Source organism: Phasianus colchicus, chromosome 1 (genome assembly GCF_987193195.1).
Source record: "Phasianus colchicus chromosome 1, bPhaCol1.hap1.1, whole genome shotgun sequence".
NCBI lineage: Eukaryota > Metazoa > Chordata > Aves > Galliformes > Phasianidae > Phasianus > Phasianus colchicus.
In genome coordinates, this window is record NC_143436.1 from 126,365,074 (window position 1) to 126,392,364 (window position 27,291).

A 27,291-nucleotide genomic window follows, 5' to 3' on the forward strand; every position below is an offset into this window, starting at 1 on the left:
TAATTTTCCACCAATCTGCCACCAATCCAGAACTTGAAACCTCAAAAAGTAACTGGTGGATCCTTTCTACCTATACCACTAAGTAATATTTACCTCCTTCAAAGGTCTCCTTTTCCCTATGCAAACTGATGATTTTGCTGACTTTTGAACAAATTCAGTTTCATCTCCATTAGCTCTCTTTTTCTCAGGACAAACATCAACTTATTTTGCAGTTTATTTTCCAAGCACCTTGATACTTCCAACTGCTAACCTTGTGCACTTCCCTGTTCACCTTCAATAAACTCACTCTAAACAGAAAGTTAATCCTTTGTCTTGATTAGCCAAACCCGCCCATTCATACAGTATTTTCATTTCAAAATGAAGGTTTACTAAAAACATTTGCCTCAAATTCCACCATTTCAGTTCTGAGCCTCCAAATGAAACTTGCCAATACGCTTTCAAACCACTCTCAGTTTGATGTTTTTACAAAAAAGTCGTTCAGTTACACACCATTGTCAGGAATCTCAAACAATTTACTTTCTGCTTGGACAAAACTAAACCTATGACCTTTCTTCAAAAATCCTTACCATCACCTCTCTGTCACTCCTTGTACAGAAGTGCCATCTTTGACATTGCACTTTCTCTGTCACATTTGTCTAGGTACTATTTCAAAACCTTGCTGCTTATGTTCTCTTCCTCACCGCAATCAGCTTTGCTTTGTTTCTTCAACCTCTTTTCATTATTATTTTTCATAGCACCCATCTCCTGTCAATCCAACACACTGATGCTAAGATGACCATCCTTCCAATTACTCTCACATTTTCCTGTCTGAACTTCACTGCCAGCCCTTATACATCAATTCAAATTCCTGTCTTGGTAGAAATCCCAGAACTGTTCCAATTCCCTGCAGCTATAATTATATCAAGCATCTATCAAACCTTGCACACTAAAGGAAGCATCTATTCAATCTTGTGCTGTAAAGAAATTTGTGAACACTAATACTGAAATAAGATTAGTCCACATAAAATCAGTACAAAGAGTGATACAGGTCTTTTTTCTTTGTCAAAAATACTGCAAAAAGACAACTAAACAGTTCTTTGGGATTCAGTTTTTATGTAGGAATTACATTATATATTTTATATTACTATAGCTTTAAAATTTTTTTATACAACATGATCAAAAACAACTTACAGGAAGTAAGGGGAGGCATACTTTGCATTTATTTTCTAAAAGTAAGTTTTTGACAAGATGACCCAGCAGTGACCTCATCCCGTATTTTTATTTGTTCTTTCTTTCATTTTCAGCATTTCACTAGATACTTAATGAGGTCTTAATTTATCTCTTAAGCAGATGCTGTAGCTCATGCAAAAAGTGTCTCAATCATTTGGATCTCTATTGTTAATGAAGAATTTAATCTAGATATAGGTATGAATTGCTGTGTTTTGAATTGCAGTTTTCTTCCCCCTTTTCAGCACTAAGACTACACATGGCATTGACTGAAATAAAGATGACACTTCTGTTTCTATTTCCAGTTTACAGATCCGCTGATATCAAATGTGAAGCAGAGACAATCAGTGTAAGAGCTCAGAGATCTACTAGAAAACACTTAATGGAAACCTAATAAATGCAATAAAAACTTCACAGAAAGATCAGCAAAGTTTCTAATGATGTGTTACTGCAAAGCCTCCTGTGGTCCTTAGTTGAGGGCTAATCCTCCCACATACTCTGGCACAGAAGGCAGTCCAAAACCACTTCCAGTGGCATTTCAGACTATCCTTCTCTCAATTTTTTATTTTTTATTTTTTCCAGCAGATTCACAAAAGTATCTATTGAAGATTGGGGAATAAATGCCAGGATTTTTTTTTTCTCTTTGGCCAACAAGCCCATCTCAAACCCGAGGATGAGTTTCTGCTTCTGAGTTCTCCCACAAATGATATCATTTCAGCGAATCAAGCAACATTCAGGCCACATGGACTTACAGACCAGTCATACATGACCCTAATTTTCCTCAAAATCTCAATTTAAGCAGCATTCTCAAAGCTCACTAGCCTTACACTCACATTTTTAAGGCCATAACAAAGTAACTGAGATAACTGGTTTCAGATACAGTTCTGGGCAGAATGAAAAAAAAATAGTTATATGTTCCTCTTTTATAGCATGTCCTAAGGGAAGAAAATGTGGGGTCTAAACTCTTACCAACTTGATACACCAGCAAAATGCTATCAGCTGTAGTCTAGGACAGGTTAGGAAAAAGCTCTGCATCCACTTTGTGAAGGCATTTGTTAGTCGGAAATTAAGGCACTGAAGCCTTATGAGATCTGAGTCAGTAGCCCTGCCATTGAAGTGTTTGAAGCTCCCACAGTCAGCCCAGCACTCCCAAGACTATTTACAGCGTTTGCACAAAAGTCACATGATAGAAAATACACATAGAATGGTGGATGTGGACATGAGGGCTCCAGAACTACGCCCTCTCCTATTTACACAAGTCTCTTCTGCTCTTTACTTCTTTAGCTTCATGCACCTTATCAAAGGTCCGAGTTCAGCAAGCGGGCCAAAAAAGAAACAAACCAAAACCAGCCAACCAAACCCGTGCCCTAATCTAGCATCTACCTAGGTAGCAATAACAATTTCCAGAGGGTTGTTTGGATCAGCTGCCCCTGATCAAATCCAGACATATCCTGCTTGGAAAAGAACAGGCACCTCTCCTCTTGGTTGAGCTCACCATGATTTACAGGTCATTTAGTTCTCACACTCACAGAGAGAACCACATTCAGAACAGATTTTAGGCTGTGAAGATCAGGCTCAGATGCTTAGCTCAAGGAAGCATAAAAATCTCCAGAAGTAGCACCAGGATGGATCTGGATCCTCTGGCTAGAAATAGCCCCTCCTCAGGCTCCTGAGATACTGCTCCTTTAAGCTACTGAATACTGTAAAACACCTTCACCTCGGTGCCTTTCTTTCTTTCTTTCTTTTTTTTTCAGACTAGCAAGTCCAAGGAAACCCACTTTGCAACTGGGATTCTCAAAATATCCAAATCCTTTGGCTGGCACTCTGGGACTGCTAGAATTCCAGGAGCCACCATATGAATTCAGCTCAGTCCTAGAAATGGTCTTGGACACCAGGTGTGACAAATCTCCAAAGTAAATCATCTTTCAACAAATAGGCTTTCAAGTGGGCAGCACAGGTGATTGATGGGTTCAGAAACAGCAATACTCTGGAAATCCTGGTATTAAGACTGTGCTGAAGCCTCTACCTCTTCTAGTAGCATCTGAGAGAGCAGAATTTGCCCTTTTTATTAAAAGTCATGTCTATCAGGAATTGCTGATATTTTTCATACGTAGGAGGAAGGAATTGCAGCACTCCCCTCCCCCTTTTTCTTTAGGCTAAAACATGCTGAAAACTGCACGCAAACCATATTAAAAACAAATAGAAACTTTAAATATTGCCAGCTCCTATTAAATCACGCTTTCAGAGGTGTGTCTCATAGTATGTTACTTTCACAAGGTACAAGGACAACCATAAAGAAACACAGGAAGCATGTATCAATTTACATCTCAATCAAAAGATTCAGTAGGCTGAAAGTAGAAATATTTTTAAGTTAGCTCTGCAATTCAGATCTCTGAAGATTTTAGGAATTTCTAAATTTTGTTTCTTGTACAAGAAATCTTACTATCTACATATCTATAACTCTAATTCAGCTTATTTACAGGAACCTTAAATACAAACTCTACAAATAAATGTAAAACAGAAACAATTATAATCAAGGATTAGGGAAATATATAATGTGCTAAAAATTCTGCTAATGAAGTGTTACGAAATACATTTTGAAAACTATTTCTTTCTAAATGTTAACTTTCACATTTTATGCAATGGCAGATAGCAAGTTATTTTTAAAACATCACGGAACTTCAAAAGAATTCAAACAATGTAAAAAAGATTTTAATAATGGCATAAAATACAATCTTAAATTATGATTTTCTTCCATTCTGTTTTAAGGAGAATATACAATTAATAAATAGAGAAACACAAGTCTACTTTCCAAACTGAGACTGTAAGACTGGTTTTCTTTAATGCCCAGCATAACTATGGCTCAATTGTGAACAGACTGAAGAAAAAAGCAACAAAACAAGCAAAAAAAAAAAATCCTTGTGAAAATACTGAAGAATGTTACCAACAAGCAGAAATCACACAAGAACCTGCAACCATATGCAAGCAGGCATTATTTCAAATTTCACAACTAGAACTGCCCAAGTGCCAGCATTTCTTCCATAGTGTTGCATGAGACCTAACAAATACTAAGGTGCTTTAAACAACAGCCGCAACAACTTTCCGCATTTATCTCTCTCCACAAGCAAGAACAGCCATAGGAAGGATCAGATTACAGAAAGATAATTTAACTAATAAAACCAGTAACCACTTTAAAATCAAACAGGAAAATACTCTGTATCCTCTCTTCAGGAAAAGGCTTTCTAGTATTCAGTAACAGTATTTTTCTATTTGTCTTTCCTTTGCTATTTCATTTCAAGTACGTTAATTTTGATGGTTTCTTTTTGCTTAGAAAGGTTTAGGACTTTGCACTGTCCATGGAAACAAAATGCAGAGCTACAAACACAACTTTTTTGACTGCCTTTAAAACTAACTTCTTACCTTTCAGTCACATGCAATTATCACATATTGTTTCTGAAAATATCCATACGTAAAGCTTCCAGGTCTCCTTCTTCAAACATTGAGAGGACAGGAAATAATAAAGTAAAACGCAGTACTGCATTTGGGGTTTAAAAAGCACTCAACATGACCCACACTAATCGTGCCTTTCCATCGGAGTTTAATGCACGTAACTTCAGCAGAGTCTCACCTTGCATGATACCGTGAATGCCAAGAAGTGCAGGCATTGGATGAAGGAAGGTGTGACGTGGCTGTCTCAGGCTGACTTTCTGTAAACTTGGTTGCGTGCCAGGAGTGAGGCCTGCAGGCTAGGTCATTTCTTCTGAAAAGAGAGAGGAAGAGTGTATGAGTCAAATGCAAACAGTTCAGCAAGGTGACATGAAGCAATAAAACAGTAAAAAAAACAACAACAAACCAACAAAACTATCAGGGTAGTAGTCACACAGACAGCAAAGATATACAATAACTTCAAGTGACTAGGTCGTGTTCTACATGCATGCCAGTTTTGAAAAGCTAACAAACATTCCTTTAAAATGCTTGGGGCAGTGAAATACCAGTATTCTCCAAGGTTTCTGTTACTGTGGGTTTTACTGCAGTTTTTATGTTGGAGGGGAGACTTTTTTTTGTTGGTTTTTTTTTGAGTGGCCAAGACAGACAAACACAAATTTTGGAGTACCTGAAATGTTTACAGAGCTTTAACATCTCAAGCTAATAATGAGCTTCAATTACTCTTTCAGAACATGACAACAGTATAGTAGGGCTTCAGTAAGGTTATTCTATAGCCATCTGCTTATAGAAGATGGGAAGAAGAATTAATGACATTGCTTCATACAAGTCAGTAAGAGAGATATAACTAATAATTCCAACAGTAAGCTCTCAGGGCATGTATTCCAAACCTTTCTGCAAAGCTGTTCTAAGCCCCTCTCCTCTGGTCAGGAACTAATATTATGAGCTTTCATTTCTTTCTCCAAGGGCTTTATAATGCCTCTCAACACTCCTGAAAGAAGCATTCTCCTTCTCCAGTGTTATATAAGTCTTCTGGATGGGATTCACCTATTTCTGTCTCAGCGAATGCATACCCAGTACAGGCCATTTGTCTAGACTCACTCAATAGCCTTGGGTATAAAACAGAAATCTCCTGAAGAAAATTCATTCTGTCTTTCCCTTTGGATCTTCCTGGGAAAACTGTAAGCTAAAATTTGGATCAGATTTAAGATGACAAATCCCATCCTTCGAAGTCACAATCTGAACCAAAAGCTTACAGAACCTCAACTCTTATGGTTTTTTTTTTTCAATGTTCTTATGTATTTCACTTATGTAATTGTGGTTCTTTAAACAGTAATTTATCTAAGTTACAAAATGATTCACAAAGCATAGAAAGTGCTCCCAACTCTCAATTTACGCTCTAAAGGCAGTTCCACATTTTTTATTCATCTCTCTTTTTCAAATGTGGGTTATCAGACAGCCACTAGAAAACAAAACCAAAGCTCATTATAAGCCCAGTATCTTCAAAACAGATCCAATTTGACCACATGGCTTTTTGGAGTGCATTCAGGAACATCTGATGAATTCAATGATGAATTGCCTTTCCAAACTCTGCATGCATGGTTATAAAAGAAGAATAATAATTCTACAGGGAAGCTGTAATTTCACTAAGAAGTGTGGCATCATTACTGTCACTAAAAAAAGAAGTAATTGTTTCTGTAAACAAAAGCCTACTCTTCCACACACGACAAAAGAGAAAACAGCTGAGCAGAGCATCAGTATGTTCCTCCTTGGTAGAATATGAAACTAAGAGAGTGAATGGAGAAGACAAAATATTCTCTGTGAAAACAAGTGAAGATTCTTCAGGCCACATGGTGCTCAGCTCCAGACAGTCCTTACATATTCCAAGCACCCCAAGTTTATATTCAGGTATGGGGAAGAAGTATTCCATCATTCAGCTGCACAGAGCATTGAAGAGTTTCCTTTCCACCTAACTCTAATGTTATTGATATATTGTACAGCTAGGCATACTGTAAATGCACATTCAGGCAAGTTCAATATAACTTTCAGACATCAATTCAGCAAAAAAGCTTGTTATGAGACAATTACTACAGCACTGTGAACAAAGGAAACACAAGACTAGAAAACTAGCACAACACAAGCAACGTTTGGATCATGAGGAGACCACAGTTAGGGAAGGAGGACTTCTGTGATGGTTTGCTATGGATTTGGCATACAGCAGGAGGAATTCAGTCGGTGGGAAGGAACAAAAGGGGTGCACTTGTAAAGCCAGTACTGTACCTCATGGAACTTCTCAAGATCTTCATAAGATAATTTCTCGCCTCATTAACATCATTTTCAGACGGCATTTCCTGTGCTACAATATCCACCACCACTTTCATCTTCCTGAGCAGCCAAGCAAAGGGAGGAACAGACTGAACTGAGTTGTGATATGAGAGGCAAGTCAAGTGGACAAGAACTACTAAGTTCTGTTTCATTTCGGTATCAGTGGGCACATATACTACTGAGGGTGGTTTTTTCATAATGTTGGGGTTTTTTTTTGCATGAACGGTCTAAAAATACTCTACCTGCAGGGTAGAATCAACTAGACACCTGCTTTTGATGAAGTCTGCAACATGACTAAAAACTAATTTACTAAACATAATAAACATTGCTTTCTGTTGGACTCACATCATTTAATTACATTTAGTGTTTCCTGCATTTCAAGAAACTGCTTTTCTAACAATAAACAGAGCAATACTTGAATACAGATTCCAAACCTCAGCACAAATGAGTAGGAGAACTGGAAATAAAAAACTAAAGCTTGAAAAACAGAATATTTTGCAGGCCAACTGAAGATGCTGGAAGCAGAGCATTTATATTCTAACATAACATCTCTGTTTTAATTCTGAGTGACAGAATGAGATCATCTGAACCTACAATGCAGAAAACCTCAAGCATAAATGGAAACATTAATAAAAGTGTTTCACTGACAGTGTCTTTCTACCAATACATTTGCAAAAACTGCTGGAAGGAAAACGCCATTAAGTAGTGAAGATATGATATGGAGGGAAAACCAATTTCTATCAGTTATAGGCAGCGTGTTAGAGTTGTATCAATGACATGTGGTGTGTGAATAGTTAAGCAATAAACCTACCTTTCCTTTATTGTTCTTCAGAATAAATCTGTCCTTTTATACTTAATGTTTGGAAATCATTAAAACATTCTGAATTTCACAGGATAGAGAGCTTAGTGGCTTAAATTACAGTAGCAATACTGATTCAAAATGAGGAGAACAAAAAAAAGAGAGAAAAAATAAGCTTCTTTGACCAACAATAAAAACCTAATTAAACTGGGCAATTGTGGGAAAAATAATGAAAGTCAAAAAAGACTCGATTAAGTAAAAATTTACAAATTCAGGTAATTTTTATTTTCAGTTCATAGAATCATGGAATCACCGAGGTTGGAAAAGACCTCTATACACCTATCACTAGTATTCCCCCACTAAACATTTCTTGAACACCTCTAGGAATGGTGAATCTATCACCTTCTTGGGCAGCCCATTCCAGTGCCTGACCACTCTTTCAGATGGGAAATTTTTCCTAACTTTCAATCTGAATCTTGCTTGGTGCAATTTGAGGCCATTCTCTCTCACTTATTGCTAGTTGTGTGGGAGAAGAGATCAAACCCCACCTCACCACAAACTTCTTTTAGATAGTAATAGATAGCAGTAAGGTCTCCCCTGAGCCTCCTGACCGAACAATCCCAGCTATTTCAAGTTGTTCCCCATAAAAGTTGTGCTCCAGACCCCTCAGAGCTTCATTGCCCTTCTCTGGACATGCTCCAAAGCCTCAATGTCTGTCTTGCAGTGAGTGTCCCAAAACTGAACACAGTACTCAAGATACGGCCTCACCATGACTGAGTACAGAGGGATGATCACTTCCTTGCTCCAGCTGGCAGCACTATTTCTGATTCAAGCCAGGATGCCACTGGCCTTCTTGGCCACCTGGGCATACTGTTGGCTTTTGTTTAGCTGAGCATGGACCAACTCACCCAGGTTCATTTCTTCCAGTCTTCCAGCCACTCTACCCCAAGCCTGTAGCATTGCATGGGGTTGTTGTGGCCAAAGTGCAGGACCCAGCACTTGGTCTTGTTGAACTTCCTCCCAGTTCATTTGAGAATGCACGCAAATGCATTTTTAATTTTTTCATGAAGGCTGTCTCATTGCAGAAAGGAAATCAGTCCCTCAGAATGAAGGAATCTGGCTACTTTCCTCCTGGAAGTAATACAACTCAAATTCTGCTCTCCTATTTGTGCACTTTTTTTCTTCTTCCTTTTATTTCCTACAATAATCTTCCTTAAGACATGAAAATAGCATAATGTTCTTCTGCGATCCCCGAACAAATCATATGATTGCTTTTTTTTTTTTTTTTAATCTGCAGGTCTGAATGCAGAATTCACTGCACTGCTCAGATCAGTAATCATCACTTGTAATTAGGACTTCCCTACGTCCAATGAAACCAAAAATAAGCATTGTATGCCAGTATATCTGAATGCAATGGTTTATATTGTTCATCTCTATTAGCTGCACCAGGAAATAAAACCTGGCTTTACACTAAATTGCTTTTTTTTCATTGTAATTTTATTTTTATAGGAAGGATGAGTCAGTGGCTTCAGTCAGAAATGAACTACAGCTGCAAAGAACTGATACGTACTGTTCAAGAGTAATTTCCTGAGTTAAAACTGTAGTAGTAATTATCACAGAATAACAGAATGGCCAGGATTGGAAGGGACCTCAAGGATCATGAAACTCCAACCCCTCTGCTACGTGCAGGGCTACCAATGTCCCCATTTAATGCTAGACCAGGCTGCCCAGGGCCCCATCCAATCTGGTCTTGAACACTTCCAGGGACGGGGCATCCATGACCTCTCCGGGCAGCCTGTTCCAGCACCTCACCATTCTTCCTGTAGAGAATTTCCCCCTGACGTCCAACTTAAATTTCCTCTCCCTCAACTTCAAACCATTTCCCCTTGTCCTGCAGTTATCTACCCTTTCAAAAAGTTGATTCCCCTCCTGTTTGTAGGCTCCCTTTAGGTACTGAAAGGCTGCAATGAGGTCACCCCGCAGCCTTCTTTTCTCCAAGCTGAACAAGCCCAGCTCCCTCAGCCTGTCTTCAGAGGGGAGGTGCTCCAGTCCCCTGATCATCTTCATGGCCCTCCTCTGGACTCTCTCCAACAGCTCCCTGTCAATTATATTAAAGTTTCTTAAAAATATGTTATTTGATGTTCAGCCACTTCACTCTTGTTTCTACAGAACATTTTTAGCCCCAAGGCTGCAGACTAATGCAGTTTTGATGGTACAACTTCCCTGCAAGTTCCAGAATTGGCTTCAGCACCAAGATAAAATCACAACCAACAGGTGCCTGACATTCAAGCACTCAATTCAGCTGCATTTTCAAGCAAGAAGGGAGCACATTTGGACATGCTACCAAAACGCAGTCACTGCATGCACTGAATGTTATGGCTTACAAGGTAACCTCCGACTGTTTCACAGACAAACCAACCCAGTCATGCCACAGCTGTTGGTCCCAGGGAAAACAAACCTCTCAAATGTTCTTACAGTTGCCAGTTACCTGCCCCATGGCAGCCACACAAGAATTCAGTTTTGGGGATCTCCTGTGTGGTTCTTTTTCTCCTATTTATTTTTTTTTTTTCTGTTGACAAATCCATGGATTAAAAGACACTAGTAGAGCAACTTATCATGCAATTAAATGGATACATAAGAAAACAGTACAAACAAACTATCTAATCACTCAATTTATGGGAAAAAACATCAGATTTTATAGTATTTCAAATCCTTAGAGAAAAAAACAGATGCTGAAAACCACCATGATGATATGGTTACCCAAAGGGTTCTCAAATAACAAGAAATAGCAATGTCACCATATTCCATATGAAAGGCTCTGAAAATTTTCATTCAACAATCCCATATTAAAGGACCTAGACACACACAATTAAAAAACTCCTGCAATATATTCTGAGGCAAATGTATCACTGTCTGTCGTTCATCAGCAATACAGTTAGTGCAAATAAGCTTATTCCTCTTCTTTCTTCTGTCATACATGCAAAGTCACTTTCTAAGCTTGCCAGTGTACCATGACTTCTCTGTCCAGGTTGATGGCTTTGTACTTCCAACACCTGGTTTTGTCCTTCCCTACAAACTTAGTCCCTGCTAAACCTGACCCACATTTGACTTCTGAATTTGTCTCCCTGCTTGCCTGCTACAGCTGATTCCCTTTTCTCTCCTTCTGTAAGGCTGCCTACTGCCTTTCACTCAGATTCAAATCTTGGATGCCCTAAATCCCTGTTATCCTGAGACTAGAAATCAGCAATTTTTTTACTTTTTTTTTTTTTTTCCCTTAGTACACTCCATGTCACATCATCCACACAGGAGAACCTTAATTGTCCCTTTCAAAGAAGGATGGCAAGCTTAGGCTTTGTTTGGGTGAGCCACAGCAGAGACTGCCTAAATCCCCCTACATCTTCCTAGCTAAGGCACACAGATCACACCCTCACTTTTATAGATATTGAAATGAAAATGTGCAAAATGCTTCTTCACAGTGAAAAGTATACCTGAAAAACTAATGGTAAATATCAACTATGTATTCTAAGGCAATGCCTTTTAGAACTACAGCTTTCCTCTGAGCTTCAGAAAAAAAACCCAACAGTACTTCTCTTTCAGATGTACTCCCTAAATACAGAGAAAGCCAGAATGACACTTTATTTAGAACAAAATTTGTTGAAAGCATTAATATTAGGTGTTTTGCAATGATTAAATGCAAATGCTTTAATGTCATAACTGACCACGAGCTGCTAAGATGAGATTTAAAAAGCTGCTCTACTCTGCCAGCAAGATAGCATTAAAAAGTGATGTAAAAGATGACTCTCTTAACATAAAAACAAACAAAAAAATCTCAATAGCAATTTTAATGTTAGATTACAAGTGCTGCATTACGATGACATGTATGAATCCAAATTACTATTGAAAACACTCAAAATCATGCTAGGGATCTTCATCTAAAGACTGTTTTTCTCCATTAGCAGCATCACATAACCCATCTGCTCGTTAGAACATACTCTGCTGGAATATTAGCATTTTCTTTATTCTTCCAGGAAAATCCCCTGTGACAGATTTCATTGGAATGGGATGAATCAATGATGAAAACTTATCAGCCTGGTATATGAGAAAACTCTCTTCTGATAGCAGACAGCCAAGCCCTGCTGCGCACACCCCCTTGTCTTTTGACAGCTGGATAAGCCACAGGCTGATCCCAATATCCGGCACTGTGTATTTAACACACAAACTGCAGTAGGTGATCAGCTGAGAGAGCAAGCAGATGGGAATCTCAAGGAACACAGAAACCCATGAGTAGGAATCAAAAATAAAGAATTTTCACTCTCACCTACTTGATGTGCTCAATCTTTTTAACGTTAAAGTGATTTTGATGAGAGCAAAAACCTAAAGAAAGTCAGGCTCCATGAATCCTTCTATCTTACCAAATACTAAGCTGTTCTCCTTCCTGGTTAAAATGTACTGGAAAGACACTATTATTAGAAGAAGATTGACTCTTAATTAAGCAAGCTGTTAATGACGCAATAACCATGAAGTAATGAGCAAGACTTATTTAAGAGCAGCCTACCCAGCTCCTGATGTCTGCACTACAGAAGCTCCTCGCAGGCCACTTTCATATCCTCATCTCTCACACAGAGAGAGCAGCTCTGCCACTTCTTTGAATGGAGGCAACAGAGATGGCCCTGCCCTGCTGCCACATGCACCTGCCTCAGCCTTTGCTTCCTTTCCTCTCTCCAACCCACAGCCCTGCCCAGTGTTCTCCTGCCCAGGTTTAGTTGCAGTGATCTGTCCTACCCCTCCAAATGCATAGCCTGTCTTCATTCTGGCAGTAATACTGGCTTGTTTTGCAAATCTACTTGCAGGGTCAGATGGTAAGTTACAATGATAGAAGATGGCACTGCAGACACTTAATAACTCAGTAAAAATATACCTAGAATATATATCTATAAAACATACATAATATCTATAATATATCTAAAATATATCTATAAAATATAGGAGCTGGCAAAAACTATTGGGGAGATGGTTTAGCCTAGCAGCTAGAGAACTCACCCAGCTCTGCTCTTGTGGACTGAATGACTTGGGTTTGAGTCCATGGTTCTGAATTTTCATTTATGCCTTTTTTTTAAGTTGTGCCATGGGAGGTTCAGGTTGGACATTAGGAAATATTTCTTCTCAGGAAGACTGATGAGGTATTGGAGCAGGTTGCCCAGGGAAGTGGTGGAGTCATCATCCCTAGAGATGTTCAAGAAATGTGTGATGTGGCACTGAGCGACACGGGATGGGTTGGTGGTTGGACTAGATGATCTTAGAGGTCTTTCCCAACCTTAGTGATTCTATGACTCTATGATACAGAACATGTAGTAAATTTAGTCTATCAGTCTACTTAATTATACTAGATGGAAGACCTCAGTTAGGAATAAATTAATGGTTTATCTTTACAATGTTTTCAAAATTTATTTGGTGAAGGATAGTTTGCAGGGGTGAATTAACATTAGGCTTCAGAGCAGAATTTCCCAACAACTATGAAATTTCCATGCATCTGCATTCAAAAATACCACATTATGTACAAGCTAGGAATAATCAACGCAGTACAGCTAAAAAACTCTAACCCACATACCATGTGTGAATGTGTGTGTGTTGACTGACTGATGTATGCATGATTAAATAAAACAGAATCACAGAATTGTAGGGGTTGGAAGGGACCTCCAGAGATCACCGAGTCCAACCCCCTGCCAAAGCAGGATCCCTACACCAGGTCACACAAGTAGGCATCCAGGTGGGTCCTGAATATGTCCAGAGAAGGAGACTCCACAACCTCCCTGGGCAGCCTGTTCCAGTGCTCCGTCACCCTCACCGTAAAGAAGTTCTTGCGCACACTGGTGCGGAACTTCCTACGCTGCAGGTTCTGGCCATTTCCCCTTGTCCTGTCTCCACACACTGCTGAAAAGAGTCTGGCCTCGCCACTCTGCCCCCCACACCTTAGATATCCATAGACCTGGATCAGGTCCCCTCTGTCTTCTTTTCTCAAGGCTAAACAGACCCAGTTCACTCAGCCTTTCTTCACAGGGGAGATGCTCCAGGCCCTTCACCATCTTTGTGGCCCTCTGCTGGACTCCTTCCAAGAGATCCCTGTCTTTTTTGTACTGGGGAGCCCAGAACTGGAAAACACAAGAAGTCCAGAATTTGCCTCTTTCCCTCACAGAACGTTACATCAGCGACAACACTTGCAATCAGAGAAGCCATGGCAGAACAAGTGAATTGATGCCATGTTTAAATGGGAAGAGAAAACTCAGCTGAAAATCAGAACAACTGGCCCAGCAGCAATCTGTCCTCACCCTTGAGAAACCTCACTGCTATGGATTCATCAGTACATTTCTCAGCAGCATAGCATCTAGTTAGGTAAGTAGCTTACTGGAAGTGATTTTTTTTTCAGGTGATGTGTATTGTGTACACACAAGATGGACTAAGGATAACTCCATAAATTTTCTGCCAGTGGATGAGGAAGAGAGTGTGCACAAACGTACTGCCTTGCTTTAGAAATAGGAAAATAAATCTTCAAGAGTGAGAGAACAACAACAGTAGGTTGTTCTGCTGTTTATGAATTTACAAGTAACTACCAACCATAACATGTTTCATTCCATCAAAATCCACAGGACATTTCAGACACAGTCAAGATCATCAGACAAGATGCTCTCCTCAGAAAGAAATCCCTGATTTCACTTAGCTCTCTCTGATCCAGTTCACCTCACCCTATTCACTCCAACAAAGCCCATGTTGCCAGGTGAGCCTTCTTCAGCCTATAAACTTAAAAATCAGCATAATGAGCTCCATAACATCAAGCTGGCTTCACCATACAATAATTCTGTATTTCTAAGCATGAAAATGAACCCCAGAATACATTTTTTCTTTCACATGGGCATTCTTTATCTTGCTCTGAAACTGCACGTTTCCATACCTGCTAGGCAGTTTGAAAACTTGAAGTCAGGAAGAGGATGGCAATAATTCATTTTTAAACGTCTTGTCAAATATTTTAACTTGTGCTCAAATTTTCCCGATTCTCCACTCTGGGAAGCTGGATGGTACATTCTTCTGAATCTTAGAAGCTACACTGACACACGAGGATGCGGCACTAATAACCTCTAGCTACTTATTCCTAATCTGAAACTGGTGCAAGCTGATCAACAACAGCTTCTGTTTTCTTCAGGGAATAAGTAACGCCTCTTATCTGTTTGAAGCTATCCTGACATTTCAAGACCAACAGTGCCACACCAAGGAATGAATACAGTTCTGTTTCCCATTTCTTGTATTTCTTCATTAGTACTATAACTCAATTCTCCAACTACATCACTCAGAGCAATAGGAAAATTCTGGCTTTTCACAGCTATTCTGACACCTCCTCAAGTTTCACATCACATCTTTTCCTCCCAAATAAAATGAAATAAATGACCAGTTCAGCAAGAACTAATAAAAGAAATATCAGAAATAATACCAGTCAAAAGATCAGCAAGGGAATTTATACAGAATGACAGACTTGTGGCCTAACTTAAGACTTCTCTACCTGAAAGCTTTTTCTAAACCTCAGTTGAAAACACACATGCAGTAGTGGTATAGAAACACTGAGATTGATAAAACCTCAGCTGCATTCTGTGTGGTAAAATTGTTCACAAAAAGGAATGGCTAAATCAGACATGTTGCAGGAATGGTATTTCATGAAACAAATATTAAACAATAACATAGATCTCTATTACCAAAGATATAGTCCCGCAAGTCAGAGAAGTCACTGGAATAAAAATTAAAAGTAACTCATAGGCTCAACATGAAGTCTTTTTGCTCATCTGTTTAAGAGCTTGCATTTGCTAACTATTCCAGATTTATGCCCAAGTTTATTCTCACAACAACCAAGCTTCTCAAATGATCTTCCAAATAAATTCCACACCGCAAAGCATCCAAGACTCATCTAATACAGCTTAGCCACAACTTAGCCACAAAGGATGAGTGCAACACTGTTGAAAAATCACAGTATATCTCACACTAATAAATAACTGAGAAAGTTTGTTTTTTTTTTTCTCCAGACAGTGTCCCTCAAGGCATTTTGGTCTCAGAAGGGCAACAGAGATTTGAAAGGAAAAAACTGCTGTGCTAGAGAAGAAAAAAACACAAATAGGAAAACCACTTCTGCAGGACTCCTTCTAGACTACATATAGTAAACATTTATAGTACTTCCATTGGATATGGTATTTGAAGATAGCTATGCAACTGTAAATCACTAAGAAATATATGGCACTACTTTTAAAAAGGGATTTTTACTGCCATAATAACTATTTTCAGATTAAAACAGACGTTAGACCTAAGTCTTGGCAGATTAGAGTGCTCATAAATTTGGGCATGCAGTCTCAGCTGCCATAACATGTTGGAAACCTGAGGCGTAAGATAGAGTTGCACAAGCTTCTGGGTTAATCTCTCCTTCCTTATGTCCCACGTGTGGTTCAGATTTCAGGTTGAGAAGCTAATCGTTCAATTCCAAATTCTATCCTCTCCTTGTCTCCAGTGGATAACTGAGGCCATAGCAGCATTATAACAAGAAGCAGGACTATTTGAAACACTTTTCCATTTATGATTTCTCCATTGGCAGAAGATAGGTTTACTACTATACCTTCTTGAGCTACCAGCTCTTCCCACCTATGCGCATATTAATCTGGGCCCAGTTTCTTCAACACCTTGTGCAGACACTCTTAAGTGAAGTAGAGGTGCTCTGCCTGAGGAAGGTAGGGCCACCACTTCCATCCCTGAAGGCAGAGGTTGGCTGCAGGGAATGGGCTGAAAGCAACTGGCACTTCTGCTAAGGCTGCTCAACATCCCACTTCATCTCTTACAACTTCATTCTGTCAGGAACAGAGCTAGGCTCCAGCTTCAACCCTTCCTGCTACAGAACAGTGCAGGTAAGGACACGGTGGTTAGGTAAGACTAAAATCCAGCTGATGGCCACAGAAGTAAGAATGGGTAAGAATGACTCTTTTTTCACACATCATCTTTTTTGGATAAGTAGGGGTGCTCTTCCTTCTATGGCTCTGGTGAAGAAGGATCCAGCAGCTGTGCTTGAAGAAGATGGATCCCTTTGCTATCCTGCACACAGTGCTGTACTTACAGGATTACTGAATTCTCCATGTGTCCTCCCATCCAAAACTTCCTCCCTCTGTCACACACATAAACAGAGTAGTATGTCTGAATCTCGAAAACAGCGTGCTTGAGTCCTCCACTCCTCTCAGTAACCAGATGCTGTTAAAAAAAACTCAGGCACCAACTATGACTGAATGCAGTAAATGTGAAAACATTGATCTGGCAATACTTCTGCCAAAGCATCATCCATTACAGCCACCTTACTACGCACTGCCCCAGGACAGCAATAGTGGATGCAGACAAGTTGTCAGTCTGAGTTGCTGGTCTGGGTAAGGAGTCTGAGTACAAACACACTCGAGACATCAGTAAATTTATGCTGATCAAAAAATCCTACTTGATCTATTAACGGCAATGCTGTTTCCCATGATTTGGATGCCTGAGGAATACAGACAAGCCTTATACTGAACAGATTTTGGCAACCTTAAAACATTTAAAACCCATTAGAATTGGAAGTTTGAAAGTTATCAGAAAACTCTGATTTCTGAGATTCCTGGAGTAGGGCTGATATTGTTTAGTGGATAACATTCTTGCAGACTTTAAGGCTTATTTTGCAGAAACAGAATGTGCCAAGATACACACCCAATTTAACATCATTAGATTTGAAATCTGAGTTAAATAATTTCATAGCAAAATAAAAGCCATTTTCCAAGCAAGCCTGGAAACAGAATCACCTCACTGCAAGAACAACACAAGTCTTCAATATATTATTCCTCTTCTATCCCACCTCACACTACCCCTTCAGATCTCAGTCTTTAGTCACCCTATTACCACTACATTTTACAAGAGAGTCAAACTGGCAAAAATAAAACTAAAAAAACCTGCAGTTGAAACATCTGTTTGAGTACAAAGAGACCAAATTAGAACCCATATTCATGATTTTCCAATGCCAGATCAGTTACAGTGGATGATGAAATACAGAAAAAAAAAAAAAAGCTGTAACTAATATTTGTAATTACTCCTACTGCCAAAAACTGTATTAAAAAGCAGCAACAAGGCTTATCATCTTCATTTACATGACTGAGTAGTTTACTAACTGAATTCATCTGCACACTTCTGCACAAACCAAGATACGGATCCTGATGCAAGGTATTTGTGGAAAATCTCACCATCAATAATGATACTGTATCCATTTTGCAAGTCGTGACTACATCACCATTTTTAAATCCAGAGTAGAGAATATGCTTTTTTCTGTAAGTGACTTCTCAGCTGTTTGAATTTTTTATTCTTGATTTACCCTCCTTTTGCTGTAAAACAAAACTAGGTTGTAATAACAGTGTAAGGACAGTATAAACTTCCCCAACTGAGCTTTAAGCAGCCTCAAAGAACAGAAAAGATGCCTTTGATATATAACAACATTCGCTGAAGGAGACACAATAAATACCATGTATGTTCTCCAAGTGATTAAAGAAAGTTCAATATTTTATAGCTTCACCTGAAGTTCAGTGGGGTTAGCAGAAATGTGTGATGTGTTTTCACATGCCAATCTCTACCATGCATTATCACGCCTTATTATAAAACAACAAGAACGAACAGAAGTTGACCCTAACTCTGCTGGGATCATTCCCCACAATTGCAACAGGCAGTTCCTGCATGAGCAATTCATGCTGGAGGGAAGCTCCATTAGCCCCACGAGATTAATGATTTTTCTAATGGAGCAGTCTGGTCACCACTAAGCAGATAGAGACAGAAACACACCCTGAGCCCCTGCTCCGGCACCCCACCTTCACAGCATATGTTCCTGAAGAGCAGGAAGCAGTGACAGTCCTGGGAGCAATAACAAAACTCCCCTCTGTCAAATTTATCATTTAACAGCTCTCTTCCCCAAAACTGCAGAATTATGTTCACTTTTTTCTTTTTTCCAGTGCTACTCACTATCACACGCACTTCTCCTACCCAAAAAGAAATCTCACAACCCCTTCTTTAGATGTGCAGGCAGAATACAAAAACAACTACTCTGGTCTCACACCATGTACATGCATTCTAATTTCCCCCTGCACTGTACCGTAAAAATCCTGTGCATTCCTATGTGACCTCAACTCGAGCTGTGCCCATAGCTGGCAATACATAGCCAAGGAAATTTTTTCCATCGGATTTGCTTTTCACATCAGTGAAAGCTAAAGACTGAACTCTCTAGCCTTAACACTTCAGGTTTCCCCAAAAGACCAACTGCTACTCTGCTTGTCTTGATTATCAGCACTTGCACACCAGGATGAAGAGAGCAGTCCAAGAAGATGGGCTGCAGACCTCTTAGATTCTGAAGTAGCAGCCACAACCAGCCTCAGCGTGTGGCCTCACTGCGTGTCAAGTGGTTCTGCTCAGTGACAAGGAACACAGAGACACTGGGTCTGTCAGAAACAGGAGGCAAACAGGCAAAGAGACAACAAAAGACTCCTCTCAGAGTTACCTCTCCTCTTCTGCACCTGTCCACTCCGCTTCAGCAATCCTACTGCAAAATTTTAATCAGGCACAATCAAGACAATGCAGCGTGGCTTCTCCTCTTTCCACACAAACAAGCTACAAAAAAACAACCGAGGTGAACCACAAGCACTTGCATTCCCCAGGTTCGATCACCAGCTGCAGTGCTGGAGAACTCTGGAGCTCCATTCCTGCCAGCGCAGCAGAGCTCTGTCCCCTGGTACCTACCCACAGCCCTGACCCAGGCAGCGGCTCCTCCTGAGGCCCCAAGTACAGCTCCCGGCCCTGTGGGTCTGCCTCAGGCCTGCATGTCATATGTGGGTGCGTGCCTGGGTCCCAGCCCCCAGCCAAAGTAGAGCAGAGCCAGGACCCCTGCCGCCCTCCAGACAAAGACTGTCCTCCTCTCCTCCTCCTCCTGCTCTAATCCATGCCACCGCATCAGCTTAGAGGCTATAATTAGATTTGTGAAGGAGCCTTGTTGCCGCTCCACGCCAAGGGGCCGCAGCAGTTTTGGTTAGTCGCACCGGGGATTCCACCAGATAGGCCCTGGTATGCACTGCCTGCCCTGCTCATCTGGGAAAGCTGAGGAAGGCTGGGAAATCAATCCAGGGGACTCCTGGGGGAGCAGGAAGGCAGGGCAATTTCCACTGTTAAATTGCAGTGGTGCTTGAAATGCCACTTGGAAAACGTGTTCAGATTTCACCATTTAAACTGTTTCTTTCAGTTCCCCCTCCCTTTGCTTTTGCAGTCTTCAAAGCAAATGCACAAGGTAATGGTCCCAGCTGGGACACTGAAGTTATCGTTCACCTAGGACATTGTGAATCTGTCCAATCAGCAAAGCTAAAAGAAATCTCCAGAGCATCTGGATCTCTTACGATCCAACGGCTTTTCAGCAGCATCTAAGTCATGTTCTTCCTATAAAACTCTTTATGTTAAAACCAGCCAGCCAGTCCTCTCAGTGAGCAACACTGCCCCAAAGGGAGACGCAGCCAGTGATATCCCTAGAAATTAATAGCCTAAGTATGCAGAAAGGCACTGGGAATCATCTCTGCCAATGAAGAAGTCATAGCTATGTCTTCCCATTCCAAAGGGAGACTTACTATAAAAATTCTGAGGAACTCTTCCAAAGGATAATCTATTCACGCCTTTTGAAAACAGCAACTTCATTCCATATTCACACTCCTACTCCCCTGTAACTGGCCAGATTTATATGTATAAGCTTGTTATGGTTGTTGACTACCACCATACCTGAGGATGTAGTGAAAGGCTGCACAAAGGTTATTTGGGGGAAGGTTAAAAAATACATTTATTTCTACTTTGCCCTTAAGGACCAGTCCAGGAGGAAGAGAAACATTCTTCTGACACACTGGAATATGCTCAGACAAGGTTTTCCATAGGTTCATGTAGGACCATGCATTTGTATTGGTTCTGTCTATAATGCACCAGTGATTGCCACGTGAAACTTGCTTCCCCACAGCATTCTTAACCAATTGCTGGACCCACTTGCAAAACAAACTGCTTTTTATAGGTCACAGGAGAATGTGCTTATAATTGCAAATGAAATGCTGGAAGTATCATTGCTTTCCCTAAGTCCCCAAATTTATGAAGGAGTAGAAGGTGGTCAAAAGGACAAGAAGTGATCTTATTTTATGAAAGAGTATTTGCATTTCAGTCAGAATTCTAGTTAAAACAGCATATGGCAGAATTACACAGATGCAAAATTGTCCTGTAGCTCCACTGTGGGAACTTGCTGGAAATTAGATGGTGTAGGGCTAAAACTTTCTCAGCCAGATTGCAATGTTCTATCCAAAAATGACTGCATATTATATAAAGGTGAAGGTATTACATTCTCACAGATGTTAAAGCTATTACACTGAGTTGTTCTTGTGAGTTACCTGAATGAGAGTAAGTTAGCATGATCCCTTGCTTATCAACATTAACACACTTGCACACCCATTGAATCCACAAACAGACTTTCATGTCATGGGTCACTTTTCCAACATGGCTTCTAAAAGTATAAAACCTACATCATCATTATTATTATTATTATTATTATTATTATTATTATTATTATTATTATTATTATTATTATTATTATTATGTGCACAAGGAATTGCAGTGACAAATACTATTCTCTACTTGGTGACTACTCAGCAAAGGAAAAAAGTAAAATCATGCAGAAAAAGGGATTGTTTCTGGAATTTCCAGCAAGAGGTGCATCTTCATTCAACCTAGCAGAATAATAAATTGCATATTATTGAATGCATGATCTGAAAAGTTAATAGTATTAGAATTCCATTGTTACAATGTCAAAAAGAGGAAAGAAAGTGAAAAAAAACAAGTGTCCCCATAATGCTGAAGGAAAACCTCATCCCCCAAACACAGCTAGCTAATAGGATTTTTAATTTGGCTTTCAGAGGCTTTTTTTTTTTTTTTCCAGACAAATGCCATGCACAGAGATTTAAGCATACTGAAGAACTGAGACTTTTCAGTATTTTGAGGTGAAACGTCCTCTCACTCAAGACCTTCTCACTCACGAACCTGCTTCTCTCCAAGAGAGGAGTGCTAAGTAAGTACCTTGGGATCAATTTTTTAGTTGTAGAAGGAAATGGAGTCTACAGCCAACTTCACACACTCAATATTAATTCTGGCATGACAATAAGGTTTTCACACTGGATTTGTAATCAAGATGGTATTCAGTCTACACAGTAACAAATTACACTTTTCATTAAAAACTACCTTTTTCTTAGGGCAGGAAACAAGATTTCCTAGCTCAGTGAAAATTCCTGCATGCCACGATCTGAGCTTCTAGAAAGCTTGAGCTCCTTACTGAGAATTAAGATCCTTTTAACTTGAAAACAGGACAGGCCAAGAGTTAACTCCAGCTTTACTGCCATCCCCGGAACTAGAAAACAGTGATTCATTCTAAAAAATCTTTACCAGGAACACACTTATCAGTTTTACTGATAAAGGTTTCTCAGATCCATATTTCGCTTGTTTTAGCAACCAAAGTTATGGCAAGTGTTCTGTTTATCACGGGGAGCAGAGGCACAGACCAGCAGCATCTGCTTTCCAGTGGGTTGCTGATGGTGGCAGTCCCAGTCCCTCTGCTGCCTGACTGTGGCTATCTACACGAACTTCACTTCCCACTAACTTCATGGCCACCTTTCCTCAGGGATATAGCTTGCCACTAGAAATACAAAGACAAAAAACAGTTTAAAACCTGAACAGGCAGTAGGTATGCTCCCCCTTTGACATCTCTTGGGAAGTACATTAGGGATGCTTTTTTCTAGACTGACCTTCCTGCATCATTAAAATATACATTATCCTATTTAATTTAGGAACTCTTATCCAAAAGAGATCATATTCTAAGGAAGAAATCTCTAACTGAATACATTTATCGTTAAAATTTAATTTTCACATTGTTTCATGAAAACAGCCACAAGAGAGCGCTAACAGCAAAGAATTAAATCATGGGGAGAACTAAGGACTTACACCTATTCAGAAAATAAAAATAACTCTTTTGTGGGGGCAGGCAGTATTATTTGAACATTTAAGTTCTCAGACACTTAACTGCTACAGGCACAATCTTCAGATGCCAAGATTCTAGATGTCTTAGCTCTTGAATGCTGACTTTGGGACACATTGATTGCTCTTTCTCTTTGTTTTCAAAGGAAGATTGATCAGCAGTTTTTTTTCATGTTACGCACCTTTAAAATGGCTCACTTAAACTGTGACTCCTGAAATTAACAGGCCGTTTTCTGATATCACCATATGTTTTCTCTGAACATTTCTATCTCACTAAAACTCACAGCAATGAGCTAAAACATCAAAACTGTGTTTGTGGTTTTGCTTTTTTGGTCTCTATGCCCTGACTAGCTGAATATCTTGTACTCCCTTCTTAGTTGCCTTTCCAAGAAAAGCACTGATAAATTCTAACCACACACACAAACAGAAATAGTCAGCTTACATTTCTGGAAGCAGCAAATGGAACGGCAGCATTTTTTTCCATGCAAAGTAAGAGGAGTTCCTGTTTTCATATTTTCAGCTCCTACTATCTTATCATAAAAGGAAATGACTTACAAAAAGTTTCCCTAAAAAAACTGACCAAAAATTTGAGAGTAGAAAAATAAAATAAAACCATGCTTAGCTTATGGGCTTCTGGTGGAAATGAGGGGGTTACAAAGAAAGAGAAGGAGTAATAAAATCAGTCTCTTATTACTGAGATGTCTTTAAATGGAAAATTGAATCAGTATTTTGACAGAAAAGTTACTGATGTATTTCTATGATACAGATATCTATCCCAAACCCTAACATTTCAGCAGAGACTCATATCCTACCTTAAACACGTATTCATGCCTCCTAAACTCACACAAAGACTAACATAATTGTTCTTGACCACAGCAAGACTACAGGTAGCATTGCTCTTTGCTTTCTCCTCTGCATTTGTCGGGTAGCCAATCCATCTGAACTCTGGTCTACTAGTCACCACGTCTGAAAATGGAGCAAAGAAGCCATGCAGGAAGGAGAATTATCTTGTTGCAGCAGAGAAGAGTAGCTTTTTGTCTTTCCCACGGCCGAGGAAGTTGCACTTAACACAGAAAGAATCTGAAAAGATATGTAAAATTCTCTGCTTCAAACTGTGAGAACAAATAAACACAAGTACATTATCAAGTCTTACTGCCCTTACAAATAATGGGAATTCAGTCATTAACTTGGGCAAATCAGGATTTAACCACCATAGTTTCCTTCAGTCTTTTTTGTACCTCAGCCTAACTGTACAGGCTAGAGCAGGATGGAACAGCAATTTCATTTCTGAGTAAGACATGCACTGCTGATAATGAGATGTTAAGCTGTATGAGGTAAGAAATCAATCTTCCTGTCTGGTAAATTCACAATAGGCTACCATGATAAAGCTTTCATATTCTGGAACTGTTTCTCCTAACTCTGTCTTGGGGAACTAGACAGGCACATCTGGATGTCTGAGATGAGATAAAAATGTTGATCATGGGACTTGTGTTATATATAATCACATATATACTTTTTTTGTCATTGTTTTGTGTATGTTCTGCTATCTTTTGATTTCTAGATAGTATTGAAGTCCTGAAGCCATTCTTCTACCTCAGTTTTTGCCATGATTTATCAGAATTCCTCCAAAACATAATAATAATAAAATATTTTTTTTAGTAAGTCTTTATCATCTGGAAACGTCTAAAATGTTTCACATATTGAATAATTGGCTCCAAATGCTGCTTCAAGTTGGGTTTACATTCAAATATTTCAGAAATTATCATGCTATGTAAGCAAAGGGCTAAAGAAATTAACCTTTAACATGAAAACAAAAAAAGGCTTTGTGCACCAGTAATGCTGAAGAAAAATGCAGACTCTCACAGGGCAAGCACCAGCAACAGCAGAAGGAATCGAAATGTACTGGGAATTTCCGACTCTCTCACTGTAACCAAGGTGAAAGACCAGGAGCTAGAAGCAGGCAGCACAGCAGCCTTTGGACTTCACTCTCCACCAACGCCTTTGTCCAAGACAGAGTTAGAAGCAGCAATGTGCAGCCAACTGTACCAGCCCAACCTGGTGCCCTCAGCAAGAAGGAACTTGTCACCTCCTTGGAGCATGTGACCATGGAAACTCTGCTTTGCTCGTAGCCAGAAGGCATGGCTGTGCGTTGCCTCTGAGATGCTTACTGCAATGAGCTTACAGTTTTATGGCTAGCTTAGATGAACTGAACTTCCTTACAAACCACATTCCCAATATCGGCGTTTCTATGTAGATGTGGTGCTTTCCCACACTAGTTTCAGCTATGATTTACCTAACCATGTACAAGGTTATCCAAAAAATGGGATTGGGGAAGGAGAGTTCCTCCACTCCCAGGGCATTTTAAGAGACAGCGTGACCTCAGTTTGTCTCATTCCTGATTGAAACCTTATGGCCACACAATGCAAATTATTGAGTCTCCACAAAGAACAACGCCACAAGCTTCAGGTTTTATGTGGGAAAGGTATTTTGCTCAGACATGCTCTAGGCCAGATCATACTTTGAAGACATTCCCATCTCTTTTTCTTCCCATCAGATGTCATGCCCCAGCCTGGCTTCCCGCCTACCAGCAAGGCTACTCCATGAGCCAGACCAGTGAATGGATCTTGATTCGAATTGCAACTCAGCCAAAATTCCCCCAAACCCCGACTCTGCAATGGAGTAAAAGTACAAGGGAATGTAGCTCAAGAGTACAGTGCTGCAGCTGTGTCTCTAAGAGACCTTGCTGTGCCAGGTAAACCAGTATTATGAAAATTCAGCAACCATGACCATAAAATAATGGTGTCTTGTTTAAGAGACGAGATGAAACTTTGTTCAGTAATTCAGTAACTGAAGTTGCAATATTCCTGTATTTTTGCCCTTCTTTTAAGTATTCATATTTCTGGAGTTAGGAGTTGGACCCAGAACTTTTAAAGAAACCTTTTATGATCTTTGCAAATTCAAGGGTGTTACGTGTAGTTACACAGCCAAGTACAGCACAAACACTCCACGCTCTACACTTAACACAGTAGGCTACCTGACATAAAAACATTTAAGCACCCAGATTTTCAACGTAGTCAGTCATTTACCTCCAGGAAGTGAAATATGTAATTTAAAATCCAAGCAGCACAAGGAGAACTTCAACATACTGGAACAGAAGCATTACTACCCCACTGGACTTGTGCGCATACACATCAAAAATCTTAACTAGGATTTTAAAAAAACAACAAAACAACACAAACCAACCAAACCTCTTAAGTGCTTAAAAGCAACCCTAAACAATTAAACCCCCAAACTTAAAAAAAAAAAAAGCATGTAACATACATTGAAGCATTTGCTTCACACGGAAAGATTCCTGAAATAGAAAACGATTCATTTAGTCTTTCATGGACAGGGGTATGACTGTTACAGTCAGGAAACAGAAGAGATGTACAGTGTTTGCTGCTATCCAGCACAGTTAAATTCTGTGTGCCCATGTGAAAGTATTATGTGAAATTAAGTCTTCAGACCACGAATTTTGGAATGCGCACTTGCTTCCCCTCTTACTCAAAGGGCTTCCATACTGCAGTCTACCCTTAAACTGGAATTCACCTGGGGAAAGTAGTGTTAAGAACAAACTTGATGCTACATATTTAAGGTTAAATCCTGTAAGCACTTCATCTTCAATATGGTGAGCACTCTCACTAAAGTCGGTGGGACTACTCATGCTCAAAATCAACTATTTCAACAAGTGCTTGCAGGACTGAAGGAAGAAAAAAAACATTTGTGACTCACAGATTATACTGGATGCATATTCCATTCCACAAAATAAGTGGTATTATCCAATTTTGGTAACTGCTTCACAAAATTGAATATCATTGGCACAAGTAACTTTTTGAATAAGTGTATTAGAATGATACAGGATTCCTTTAACCCCACAAAAAAATTTCTGTGCCTTTTCTACTACTCCAAACATCTCCCTGGTGGAGATGACTTAGTAAAATACGGTGATGTTTGTCATATTTTTGGCTTTCTATTATTCAAACTTGACAGTGAATTTTTTCATATTTGTGAAGAATGAGATTATGAAAGTCACCACAACACAAAACATGCCAGTCACAACATACGTATCAAGAGAGTCGTGACAGTTGTACAAGGCAAACATTCAAAAACACTAAACTATGATTTGCTCTTTAAACCAGGGACAACACCTCCAATTCAAGGAACTGAAGCTTATGTTCACTTACAGTGTCAACTAGAATGTCACTAACAAATCATGTTAAGACAACTGAGAAACTAATCAGCCAAAAAATTAAGAAATAAAAGCGCTTTTTGACTAAACAACCCACCCAAAAAACAGTTGGCATGAGAAACACCCAAATACCTGAGTGGAATTGCTACAATGGAAGTGAAGGGAACACAGATTTGTA

General features: G+C 39.6%; 1 protein-coding gene across 4 annotated transcripts in view; it reads right to left on the reverse strand.

Moving 5' to 3' along the window:
- Positions 1 to 27,291, reverse strand: part of SHROOM2 (shroom family member 2) — a 121,732-nt gene that overhangs the window by 41,779 nt on the left and 52,662 nt on the right. Inside the window, exons 1-2 of one of the 4 annotated variants that reach the window (XM_090125897.1) lie at positions 6,931 to 7,185; positions 4,835 to 4,966 (exon numbers count right to left, since the gene is read on the reverse strand). In XM_090125897.1, the coding sequence (XP_089982023.1) occupies positions 4,835 to 4,966; positions 6,931 to 7,172 (374 nt within the window). In that variant the 5' untranslated portion in view covers positions 7,173 to 7,185. Of the gene's footprint in view, positions 1 to 4,834; positions 4,967 to 6,930; positions 7,186 to 23,697; positions 23,966 to 27,291 lie in introns of those variants that run through there. The other 3 variants (XM_090125902.1, XM_090125889.1, XM_031596116.2) reach the window with 3 other exon arrangements.